The 13,305-nt window shown below is 36.3% G+C and overlaps 1 protein-coding gene across 12 annotated transcripts in view; it reads left to right on the top strand.

Moving 5' to 3' along the window:
• The window catches only part of Chd9 (chromodomain helicase DNA binding protein 9), a 237,933-nt gene extending 231,369 nt beyond the window's left edge, over window positions 1–6,564 (top strand). For all 12 annotated transcript variants that reach the window (XM_047530062.1, XM_047530061.1, XM_047530063.1 and 9 more), the window contains one exon: window positions 3,081–6,564. In XM_047530062.1, coding sequence (XP_047386018.1) covers window positions 3,081–3,962 — 882 coding nt within the window. In that variant the 3' untranslated portion in view covers window positions 3,963–6,564. The remainder of the gene's footprint in view (window positions 1–3,080) is intronic.
• The last annotated feature ends 6,741 nt before the right edge of the window (window positions 6,565–13,305 follow it).

The following is a 13,305-nucleotide window of genomic DNA, read 5'->3' as shown; positions in this document are numbered from 1 at the left end:
CAATTAAGAATTAATAAAGGGCTGGGAATATCACTCAATTGGTAGAGTGCTTGCCTCACAAGCATAAGACCCTGGGTTCAATCCTCAGCACTGCAAAAAAAAAAAAAAAGGAATTAATAAAATATTCCATAAACATGTGATCATTTTTTAGTGTCTTTCTTTTTTTTTTTTTTTTTTTTTTTCCCCTTGGAGTACTGGGGATTGAATCCAGGGGTGCTCTACCACTGAGCTACATCCCCAGCCTGTTTTTGTTTGTTTGTTTGTGTGATTTTTGTTTTTCTTATTTTTGTTAGTTGTAGATGGACTCAATACCTTTATTTTTATTTATTTTTTATGTGATCCTAAGGACTGAACCCAGTGCCTCACACATTAGGCAAGTGCTCTACCACTGAGCTACAACCCCAGCCCTTCAGTCCTTTTTATTTTTTATTTTGAGCCAGTCTTGCCAAGTTGCCCAGCCTGGCCTCCAAGTTGTGGTCTTCTGCCTCAGCCTCCTAGTATTAGTTCACAATTGTTATTTTTCACACATTGCAAATGTTCCATATAGTTACTGATTTAGAATGCAGAACCAAGCTGGCCACAATGGTGCATGTCTTTAATTCCAACTAATGGGGAAGTAGAGGCAGAAGGATCACAAGTTTGCAGCCAGCCTAGAGAGCTTAACAAGACCCTTCCTCAAAATTAAAAAAAAAGTAAAAAGATTGGGAATATAGTTCAGTGGTATAGAGTGCTTACCTAGCAGACATGAAGTCCTGGGTTCAGTCCCCAGTACTATAAAATTTAAAAAAAAAAAAAAAAGTGCAGAACCAATATATGATGGTTTCTTTTTATTTTAAGCACTGTCTGAACAATTTCATAAAGCAAAGTCAAATATGTGGGCAAAGAAATATAATAACAATTCTTGCCAAGTAGGGTGATACACACCTGTAATCCCAGGGACTCAGGAGTCTGAGACAGGAGTATTGCAAGTTTGAGGCCAACCTCAGCAATTTATTGAGAGCCTGTCTCAAAATAAAAAAAGAAAAGGGATGAGTACGTAGTTCATTGGTAGAGCACTCTCGGATTCAGTCCACATTACTGCACAGAAACACACACACATATACACAAATAGAATATTCATCATGGTGCAGTGGTTTAAAAGAAATTGGGAATAATCTTGTGGTCCATCCAAATATTGGAAAACTGTGCAACTATTTTAAAAATCGTATCTTAGAGGAACATCTAATGACAAGAGAGAAAACATTCACAGTATATTAAATGTGGTAATAGTTAACATCTTGGAGTAGTAAAGCCTAACTGTATGGAAATGGCAAAGAAATAATACTTATTATTTCTACAGGTCTGTAAGTGTTCATATAAAACTAAGTTCAGCATGAGTCTATTTTTTATGTTAGGAAGGTGGGGAGAATTGTAGAATGTGTCATAAATGCAAAAGACATAAATGAGAAATGCATCCTGAAATGTTAGCAGTAGTTATCTCTGAATGGTGAAGTTATGGATGATATTTCTTCTTTGTATTACCCTGATTTCTGTAGTGAACCCTGATGTAAAGAGAAAACAATGAATTGATCTAGCTACAGATATAGCTCAAAGGTAGAAAGTTTGCCTAGTATGTGTAAGGCTCTGTGTTCAATTCCCAGAACTGAATGAATGAATGAATGATTTAATCAATTCAAAACAAAATTAATAAGTACTCCTACCTGGCACAGTGGTGTATACCTGTAATTCCAGCTACTAGGGATAAGACTGGAGGATGACAAGTTCAAGGCCAGCCTCAAAATCTAAGTGAGACCCTGTCTCATATAAAAATAAAAAAGACTGGGGTATTGCTCAGTGATAAACCACCCATAGGTTCAATCCCCAGTATCACAAAACAAAGTGGTCCCATTAGTCTTTCCTTAAACCGTACTATCTACAGTAGCTATGCTTTTATAGATGGTATCCACTATGCTTATGTGGCTGTTGAGCACTTGAAATTTGGCTGGTTTTTGGTTTGGTATGGTACCAGGGATTGAATCCAAAGGCACCTAACCCCTGAGCTACTCCCAGCCCTTTTTATTTTTTATTTTGAGACAGGGTCTCACTAAATAACTTAGGGCCTCTTTAAGTTGCTGTGACTGGCTTTGAACTTGCTGTCCTCATGCCTCAACTTCAAGTTGCTGGGATTATAGGTGGGTACGACCCTGCCCTGCTGGTTTTGGTTTTGAAGACAGAATAAAGAATGTAAAATATCTTAATGAGTTTTACAGATTACATATGGAAGTGATAATATTGTGATTATGTATAGACTATCTTACTAAAGTTAATATCACAAATGTCAGCTATGCCATTAGTAGTGTGTCAACTAGAAAATTTTAAATTACATATGTGGCTTGCATTATATTTCTATTAGACAGTGCTGGTACTAAACTAAAACTTCCAAGACTTGTGTGTCCCAGAAAATCATGGAAGAATTTACATGAAAGCAACATAGAGTCTCCATTGTTCTAGACTTGATGATTCCCAAAGTACAGGTGCTACTGCTGTCCTGGCCCAAGTGATCTTTCTTCCTTTGACTATCTTTTTCAACTTCATTCTTATCTCCTTTATTCCAAAGTAACTGTCGATGAAATTCATATGATGCATCTCACTTTAACCTTGACCTTTTACTTACTTCCCTTATCCTTTCCTTATTGTTCTTCTAGATTACAAGGGTGTCACTTCTTTGGTCTTCTAAAACAAGTGGTAATGGGAAACATATAAGGGTTATGAAAGTATCTGTGAAAAATTTCTTTGGACCTTATGCTTTCTAGTCTACAAACTTCATACCTTCTAGTAGGGAAGAAGCTAAAGGCATCTGTCTACTCTCTTTTGCTATCATAAACTCAGAAGTAGAAGACCTATTTCAATCCACAATTTATAATAGAATAAAATTAGGTTATCTCTTCTATGATTGATTCTTTCATATCAATACAAAATAAGTTTACAAATGATTATTTTAATAGGCTACTTATAGAAGCTAATTGCTATTCATTTTATTTTCATATAACTATTATTAACAAATTGTCAATGAATCATTAATGAATACATATTTCCTCCAGGGGTTTCTTCCAGAAAGTATGTATGAACGTATTCTCACGGGTCCTGTCGTGAGAGAGGAAGTAAGCAGGCGGGGGAGACGCCCTAAAAGTGGAATTGTGAAGGCCACAGCAGCAGCTGCTGCTGCTGCAACTGCCACCAGTGTTTCAGGCAATCCTTTGTTAGCCAATGGATTACTCCCAGGTGTGGATCTCACAACTCTTCAGGCCTTACAACAAAATCTACAGAATTTGCAGTCACTGCAAGTAACTGCAGGGCTAATGGGAATGCCTGCTGGCCTTTCTTCTGGAGGAGAAGCTAAAAACATGGCTGCTATGTTCCCCATGCTGCTGTCAGGAATGGCAGGATTACCAAATCTGTTGGGCATGGGAGGACTCCTAACAAAACCTGCAGATTCTGGGGCAGAAGAGAAAAAGGGAAATGACTCTAAGGAGCACGAAGGAAAAAAAGAAAGGACAGAGAGCCAAAGTTCAGAGAATGGTGGAGAAAACTCTGTGTCAAGTTCTCCTTCAACTTCCTCTACTGCTGCATTAAATACAGCTGCAGCTGCCAACCCATTAGCTCTTAACCCACTATTACTATCTAATATACTTTATCCAGGGATGCTTCTCACTCCAGGCCTTAATCTTCATATTCCAACTTTGTCCCAGTCCAATACTTTTGATGTACAGAAAAGCAAAAACAGTGACTTAGGCTCATCTAAGACTGTAGAAGTAAAGGAAGAAGATTCCAGAGTTAAAGATCAGGAAGACAAAGGGGGAACTGAACCTAGTCCTCTCAATGAAAACAGCACAGATGATGGTTCAGAGAAAGCTGATGCTTCATCTGGATCTGATAGTACATCATCGTCATCCGAGGATTCAGATTCTAGTAATGAAGACTGATTCCCAGACTCTGCACTTAAATTATGAACTGATTTTGAGTTTTTTCTTTAATTTTAATTGTAAATATCCCAGTGTTGAGTGCATCAATAACTTACTGACCGAACATTTCAGTTATTTGTTTAGAAGTGCAAACTGCTTTCAGAGACGTTTTGCATGTAAAATTTCTTAAGATTCATAAGTTTCTGAACTCGTATGTACTATCAAATACATAAACGTATAAAATTACAACAAAAGGCATTATAATTTTGTTGGGGGTTAATTTTATGAAAATTATGCTCAATAAGAGTTGTATATTTAATATATTTGCAGTGAACACAGAATACTTTATGCATATTACTGATTTAATTTGAATATAGTTTTACAGCCTCCTTGACACCTATAATTTACAGATCAAAACTCAGCAATAATTTGGGCAGCTAATGAATGTCATGAAAGCTGTAGAATCTACATCACCATCCATTGCTTTAATTACATGAAAATGCTCTAGTGTTGTGATGCACTGCTGATGTTTCCAATTCAGGTACAAGTATGTTTTAAAGAAGAAATAAGTTTCCCAATCAGCCAATTTAACTGGCTACCTGTTACCTCAGCTGAGTTAGTTTAGGAAGTTTACATTCGTTTCTAATTCTGTACTTGTTTTCAGGGGTTTTTTAAACACATCCTATATATCATGTTAATCTGACAAGGAATATGACTTGCTTTTTGCTGAGCTTAACTTGGAAATCAGTAAAATAAGTCATAAAATAATCCTGTGTCATGTGATTTTGGCACCCTATAGACATAGATTTAACTTTTCAAAGTTTGGCCTCCTATTAGAAATAATTATGTCTCAGATGAGTAATGTCTGTTTCCAGGGTTCAGAAAAGGCAGACTCATGAAATGCCACTGAAAAGAACTTTCAACACAGCATACTTCATGTAAAAGAAATTGTTTGTTTGCTTTATTTGTGTAGATTTCTTTTTGTGTTTTATGTCATGGAAATATTCCAAAATAGCAGATAACAGTGGTAAAGTAATAATACAGATAGCCTAAATTCATTTTGAGTTTCTAGGTGTAAGCAGACTAAATATTGCCCAGAATCAGTGTTGGGTTATCAGTTTATATTAAATATACTGAGCTGCCCATTTTGAAAACGCACTTTGAAGAATCTCAAAAAGATGTACAAGTTATACCTATAAACCACAAAAATGAAGCCCAAGGCTTCTGTTCAATTTCTTAGAATCCTTTACCATGTAAAATCTGTCCAATATTTGATTTGTGATTCAATTTCTCCTGCTAAAGCTGCTATTACTCTGACAAGGTAGAGGTCCAGGTTCACCTTCCATATACATTGTAAACAATTAGAACTGAATTGAACATAAAAATATTTACATCCTGAGGAAAGAGAAACATTTGCATTTTTCTGGTACCCAAATAAGTCAGTGATAAAGTTTGCAAGGGTATAAATAAAGGGGGGGAAAGTACCTCATTTCTCTCCTACAGAAAAAATAACTTTTACTATTTTGATAGAACTGTTTTGTCATGAATTAAGCAATTGTATTAGGTTTTCCAAGACCTTTACCAGTAAATTATGTTTCTGTATGTAAAGTAACTAACCCCTTATTAGAGAGACAGTGTTATATGTATTTACAAAATTATATAAGTTCCATTGGGATTGTATTGATTTTTGTATTTTCCCAAAATAGTTCTTTGAATCGATAGTCCTTTATGCAATGTCTTAGCAATAGTCACTCTTATGCCCATCCAGGAGAAGTGGGTAGTAATTCTTCATCATGAAAATGCTATATTACATATTTAGTATCTTCCCTTTGCAGTATTGCACTTTTGTTTAACTAGAATACACCTTTGAGATAGCCAAAGTTTTTCAAACACAATAAACTTAGTTTGCCAGTGGAGTATTTCGACACCATATTTCCCTTCCCTCCTCTAGTTCTACCCACATGATCTTTATTCCTTTCTTTCCCCAGATTAAAAACAAAGGAACAAATCCCTAGATCTTGTCAACTAAAACCTAATTTATATCAAATCTATGAGAGAAAGTATTTTCCTAATTATGGTCAAATGAATTTGGTTAACATCCTAGTGATTCTCTTTGTATGTAATAAGGCAATTACAGTTTTCACAACATTAAAGCTAATGTTAACTTTAACATTCTCTTGGGTTTCAAGACATTTCTATGTAATATTGATTGGGGGAGAAAAGTTGTCCAGCTATCAGCTAAGGGGAAAAAAAACACATGCAAATATGATTGTGTTAAGTTAAGGGTTATAAGGAAAAAATCAGTAGAATTACATAATACTAAAGTTGCAGTTGAAAGGATATCCAAGTATGTGTTGGTAGTTACTAAAGAATTATAGCTGATATTGCCTTGTATTTATAGCCCTTGTTTCAGGTTTCATGATTCAAGTCTTAGTCCAAGTTTTCTTTTGGACATTTGCAATATTTACCAGTTGTGTTTTGTGTAGTCTGAATTTGCTTTCTGTAGTTGAGCAAACGTCTTAAAAAGTCATTTGTAATTTATTAAATTACTTTCTATGATGTTCTATAGAGCAAATGGAAGTTTAATTATTTTTTATTAAACATATTCTTTGACTACCCATGATGTCAGTCTCTCTACATGACAGTACTTTCTTTTTAATTTAAGCTTATTTAATTAACTATTTAATTTGATCTAAAAATACATTAATGAGATGTGAAGATGTAAATACAGATTCTTTTTTTATGAATAAGTAGGTTTTTTTTAATTTTTACAGATTGTACAATTTTTCATTTGTATGGTTGTACACAATGTAGATTCACACCATTCATGTAATTATACATGTAAATAGGGTATGATATCTGTCTCAGTCCACTATCTTTCCTTCTCCCAACCTCTCCTGCTCCATGACAGTACTTTTTAAACTGAATTTTATATGATTTATCTTATTCCAGTTATGAAAGAAGCCATGTTATAAATCTTTAAAAGGAAGATATACTTTAGAAGAATTTTTAAGGAACAGAAATTTGCTGTAACTATATCCACAACAGCATCTTATTTGTCGCCAGTTTTTCATTTTGATTTAATTGTTGATACTGATACTGATATTTGCAAGAAAAAGAGAAAGCTTCTTTTTTAGAACTTAAGTTTTCTTCCCTTGGACCTTTAGAAATTCCAGGAAGACTCCAAAATAAACTTTTTTTTTATTTTACTAGTATCATTATTTCTTATTTTTTATTTTGAGACAGGATCTTACTAAGTTGCTGAGGCCAGCCTTGAACTTGTGATCCCCCTGCCTCAGAAAAAGCACAAAAATTCAGAAAAGCACAAAAATCTCAAGTAACTGGGATTACCAGTGTGCACCACCTCACCCAATTGAAATGTGAATTTTAATACATGCTGTTGACTCTTAACAGATGGAATTTATTCATGTACTCAAAAATGAACATTGGATTTAAATATGCATTTTTGTATTCATCCCTCCCTGGTTATTAGATTAATTCCTTGAATTGAAAATACTTCCTCTTTTTTTTTTTGGTACCAGGAATTGAACCCAGGTCTGTTGTTGAACCACTGAGCCATGTCCCCAGCCCTTTTTATTTTTTTGAAACAGGGTCTCACTAAGTTGGTAAGGCTGGTTTTGAACTTGCAATCTTCCTGTCTCAGTCTCCTCAGCTACTGGGATTACAGGTGTGCACCATTACTTCCTCTATTTTTAAGGATTTTGCTTTATGTTACCAAGTTTATGATAAAGGTGTTAATAGTAATTTTTACTATAATTGGTAGTATATATTTTGTGCTTGCTCATTTACTCTTCTTACTAATAGTGTGAATTGCTTTTTAATAATCTTTGCCAAACAAGACAAAAATAATTGATTTTTTTAATTAACATTTTTTCTTTGTTAAAAATAAGATAAATGGATAATTTATCTTTGTACTTACATATTACCTATTATTTTAATAAGAATGAAGTTAAACTGTATGCATACCATTTTTGTAACCTACCTTCTTCATTTATTATATCATCTTCCCGTGTAAGTAAGGAATCTTACATAACATTTTTATTTAGATATAACTTATTTAACGTGAAAGAAGCACACGAAGCCACAGTCCAAAGCTAATCACTAGAGAAGTCCCGTTTTATTTTTAAAATGCACACACTTATATAGGGCCGGGAAGAGGCTGATTGGTTGGGGCATGCAACGGGATGAGAGTTGATTGGGAGAGCCTTGTTGCTGGGGGGCGGGGCAATGGTTGATTGGGTGAGCCCTGTTGCTGAGGGCTCGGGCGGGGTGTCAAGCACCGATTGGGTGCAAGTTCGTGCCAGCAGGAAGAAGTTATGAGGAGTAAAATCAGGAAGAGAAGCTCGGCCAGCGCCATGTTGACACCTAAGGGGGGGTGTGACCTTATATAATGTCCAGTTATCATTTAGATTTTTTTCCAGTTTTGTTTGTAGTTAGTTCTTTGTATACATTTCTGATTATTTCATTAGAATAATACGTAGGCATGAAATATGTTCATATTTCAAGACTATATAAGACTAAGATTGAGACTAAGATTTTAACCATTTTATACCCCAACAGCAAAGCATGAAACAACTTCTCTGTCTTCTTGCCAACACAGGGCATTATAATCTTTTAAAAGTCTTCATCAATAGGTACAAAGAAAAGAGATTCTTGTTTTAGTTTATGTTTCTTTAATTCTTAGTAACTTAAAGTCTTTTCATATCTTCCTGTAGGCCAGTTGTATTTCTTCTCTTCTGGATTTCTTCTGCCATGCATTATGTGTGGTAAATATTTTTCCCAATTTGCCTACTTTTGTTGTTATTTGGTGCTAGGGATTGAACCCAGAGCCTTGCACATACTAAGCATGCACTGTACCACTGAGCTACAGAGCTCCACCTCTGTTTTTTTTTTTTTTTTTTTTTTTAATATATGTTTTAGTTGTAGGTGGACACAATACCTTTATTTTATTTTTATGTGGTGCTGAGGATCAAACCCAGGGCCCCGCTTGTGCTAGGCAAGCTCTCCACCACTGAGCCACAACCCGGCCCCCCTCTGCTCCACCCCCCCCCCTCTGTTTTTTAATGTGCAAGGTTGTTTGGTTTGGTTTGGTTTATTTTGTCAGGGATGCAGGGAGGGAGCTTCTCCCTGTGTTGTCCCTGCTGGATCTTCTAGACTCAAGTGGTTTTCCTATCTCCCAAGTACTGGAACAATAGGTACTTTTGTGTGCTAGCTTTCAATTTTACATGGGTTTCTCAATCTGCCAACTTTTCTGGTTTGTTTTATTGTTTTTTGGTACTGGTACTGGGGATTGAACCCAGGGGCACTTTACCACTGGGCTATATCCCCAGCCCTTTTTATTTTTTATTTTGAGACAGGATCACACACAGTTGCTGAGGCTGACCTCAAATTTGCAGACCTCCTGCCTCAACCTCCTGAGTTGCTGGGATTAGAGGCATGTGCCTCAGTGCCCAGCTCTAGTTTGTGTGTTTTATATTTTGTCCACTGGAAAGTCTTCACCCTCAAATTATATACATATTTTGTTCTTTAAAAATATTTAATGTCTTTGTTGATTGGAATTTATTTTGGTAACATCTAGTATAAAATATGAATTATAATTTAAATTTTTTCAAATAGTGCCTAGCATAATTTAGTATATAGTATCTCCACTGATTTACATGCTGCCATTTATCATAATACTCAGTGATTGAGTACCCTGGGTTCAATCCCCAGTACCAAATAAATAAATAAATAAATACTGGAGTTTGGAGTGGCTATACTAATATCAGATGTACTTTTAAAACAAAAATGTTGCCGGGTGGCAGTGGCGCACGCCTATAATCCCAGTGACCCAGAAGTCTGAGGCAGGAGGATTGAGAATTCAAAGCCAGCCTCAGCAATTTAGCAAGACACTAAGCAACTCAGTGAGACCCTGTTTCTAAATAAGGACAAAAAGGGTTGGGGATGTGCCTCAGTGGTTAAGCACCCCTGGGTTCAATACCTCGTACCAAAAAAAAAAGTTACTAAAGTAAACATTTTATTATAAAAGGGTCAATCTATCAAGAAGGAACATACAACAACTATAAGCATGTAGACACCTAACAACAGCTGAAAAATACCTGAAGCAAAAATTAACTCAATTGAAAGAAATATACAATGAAACAAGAATAGATGGAGACTTTACTATCCCACTTTCCATAATGGACAGAGCAACATGGCAAGGGGTCAACAGGAGAACAATATTTGAGCAACACTATAAATCACCTACACCTAAGATGCATCTATTAAACACTCAACAAGAATACAAATTCTTATAAAGCACACACTGCACATTCTCTAGGATAGGCCATATGGTAGGCTATAAAACAAGCATCAAATTTGGAAAGGTTGAAACATACCAACTGTGTTTTCCAACCACAATAGAACATTCCCTCTTCCCAGTTCTAAGATTTGAAATTCATCATGTGGAAATTAAACAATGTACTCCTAAGTAATGGTTCAGAGAAGAAATCTCAAGGGCAATTAGAAATTGAGATAAAAGAAAACAACACAACATATCAAAATGTGAGACTCTCCTGCCTCAGCCTCCTGAATGACTGGAATTATAGGCACGTGCCACTGCATCTGGCTCATCTGAGTCATTTCCATCAGCATTGAACGTAACTTATTTCTCCTGTCTTAATACAATAACTAGTGCAAAACAGCCAAACAAAACTCCAGTCACATCCCTCTCCAGCTTAGCCTTTTGTTCTACTCAGGCCTTAAGATGATTGGATAAGCCTACCCGCATTTTGGAGAACAATCTTCTTAACTCAAATTCCTCTGATTTTGTAAATGTCATCCCAAAACACTCTCACAGAAACATATTAATGTTTGACTAAATATCTAGGTACTATGGCTCAGCCAAGTTGACACATAAAATTAACCACAATTTTTATGTTGAGAAAAAACTAGATGCAGAGAGACCAGATAGGTAGGAATTGGATTAATTTTGGTGAAAGATGATGATAGCTTACATGAAAGAATTGGTAACAGGAGGGGAAAGGTGGTCAGATTTTGAACAGTTTGAAGACTGAGATGACAGAAATTACAGATGGACTGCATGTAGGATATAAAAGAATCAAAGACGACTCAAATTTTTGGTCTGTTAAACTGGAAAAATGATGTCACCATTTCCTGATAAGGAGGAATGGGATCAGAGGTGAGAGCTTATTATACAAAATAAACTTATTCTGTTTTGTACATCATACAAACCTTGCTTAAAAAACTGGAATGTCTATTCTAATATCAGGTAAATATACATTAAAATAAAAAGTTACTAGAAATAAATGTTTTATGATCAAAGTTTCAATCTATCAAGAAAGTATAACAATTATACTTGAAGCCTGTTGGATATGAAGAAATGAGCTGGGGCTTCCCACAGGCATTGTGAAAGGATAGATGAGAGTAAAGGAAAGAGATTTCATCCTGGCTGAGGTAACATGGACAGAAAAAAGAAGGGCTTGCATTTTGATTGAAGACTAAGGAAACTTGTCTTACCAGCATGGTAGATTTTGTCTCAGGAGTGCTGTGTCTCAGAATTCAGCCATGGCCCAGAAGCAAGCTAGGTATTCAGTTAAGATCTGCTGAATACCTAACAGTGCCACACACTGTCCTCAGTGCTGGGGAGTGAGTTATGTCACTAATGTCACTACTTTCCTTGACTTAAAACCTTAAGTGGCTTCTGACCACCTTTAGGACCAAGTCCAACATCTTCACCAGAACTCTGACTTCACCTTCCATATGTTGTGCCATTCTCTCTCTCTCTCTCTCTCTCTCTCTCTCTCTCTCTCTCTCACATTCACATTTCTTCAACTCCTTGGAACAACTGTTCTTTTTCCTGATTTAGGGACTTTACACTGCTTTTTCCTTGACCTAAAATGAATCCTTTTTCCCCTCCTTTACTAAGACTTCCCGATTTCCCCTCAGCGGAATCAAGGTTAAGAAAGAGAAGCCTTTGTCCATCCCAAACACCCAGACACCCCCACCCCATCCCTGCTCCAAGGTTCTTGCTCTCTTTCCCTCTTAGCATGCATGCACACTTCAGGTCTTCTGTGATGCTTTCTGGATTTCTCTTTTATTATATATTCACACTTCGCTATTCTTGTTCTGGGTCTATTTCCCCATTGAATAACAAGCTCCATGGGAGCAGGAACTGGGCTTTTCTCAGTTAATGCTACATCCTCAGTGTCTGGCAAAGTGCTCAACATACACTAAGCACTAACTAAACATATGTTAAATTTTAAAGTTTTTTATGCTACTAGAGAATTGAACCCAAGACCTCTTGCCTTCTAGGCAAGCACTCTATCACTGAACTATACCTCCAGAACTTTTTAAAATTATTTCATTTTGAGATAGAGTCTCACTAAGTTGCTCAGGCTTGCAATCTTCCTTGTAATCAATTCGTGACAGGATCATTGGCTAAATGAATGAATGGATGCTATTATTATTATTATTGGTACTGAGGATTGAACCACTGAGCCACACCCCCAGCCCTTTCAAGTTTTATTTTGAGGCAGGGTCTTGCTAAATTACTGTGGTCAATCTTGAATTTGCAATCCTCCTGTTTCAGCCTCCCAAGTAGTTGGATTATAGGTGTGTAACACTGCAACCGGCAAACTGCCACATTTGGAATGTGTCCCCTAAATGTTCATGTATTGGAAAGTTAACTCCCAAATTCATATGTTAAACATATCTGACGGTGGGATCCTAGGGGAGTAAGTAGGGCTAGGTGAGGTCATGAGGTGGGGGTCCCCATGAGGATTTATAAGATGAGGAAGAGAGACCTGAACTGCACACTTTCTCTGTTGCCACACATTTCCCTTCATAGTGATGTGTAGCAGGAAGGCCCTCACCAGATACAGAGCAGCTGCTCAGACCACACTCTAGGACCTCCTACCCTCCAAAACTATGAGCCAAACAAACTATAAATTATTTGGACTTGGCTATTTTGTTATAGCAACAGAAAATGGACTAAATCAATGATAATCAGACCCAAGAACCAAGTCTCTTAAATTCAATTAACGTTCAGACCTCTACTCAAGGTTCATGACCTATTTTTTAAAAATATTTTTTAGTTCTAAATGAACACAATGTCTTTATCTATGTCCTTTCCATGTGGTGCTGAGGACTAAACCCTGTGCCCCACACGTGCCAGGCAAGTATCTACCACTGAACCACAACTTCAGTCCCCATGGCCTATTTTTTTAACCTCAAAAATTTATAGTAAAATGCTACATATGTTTACAGTTTGGTATTTATACCCAACATTTCAAGAAATCTCCAATTATAGAAGTCTACAGATCTGATAGGTATAAAATTGTTT

Source organism: Sciurus carolinensis, chromosome 16 (assembly GCF_902686445.1).
Source record: "Sciurus carolinensis chromosome 16, mSciCar1.2, whole genome shotgun sequence".
In the NCBI taxonomy this organism is placed as follows: domain Eukaryota; kingdom Metazoa; phylum Chordata; class Mammalia; order Rodentia; family Sciuridae; genus Sciurus; species Sciurus carolinensis.
The sequence above is the reverse complement of the archived record's forward strand: the minus strand, read 5'-3'. Positions and strand labels throughout refer to the sequence as shown.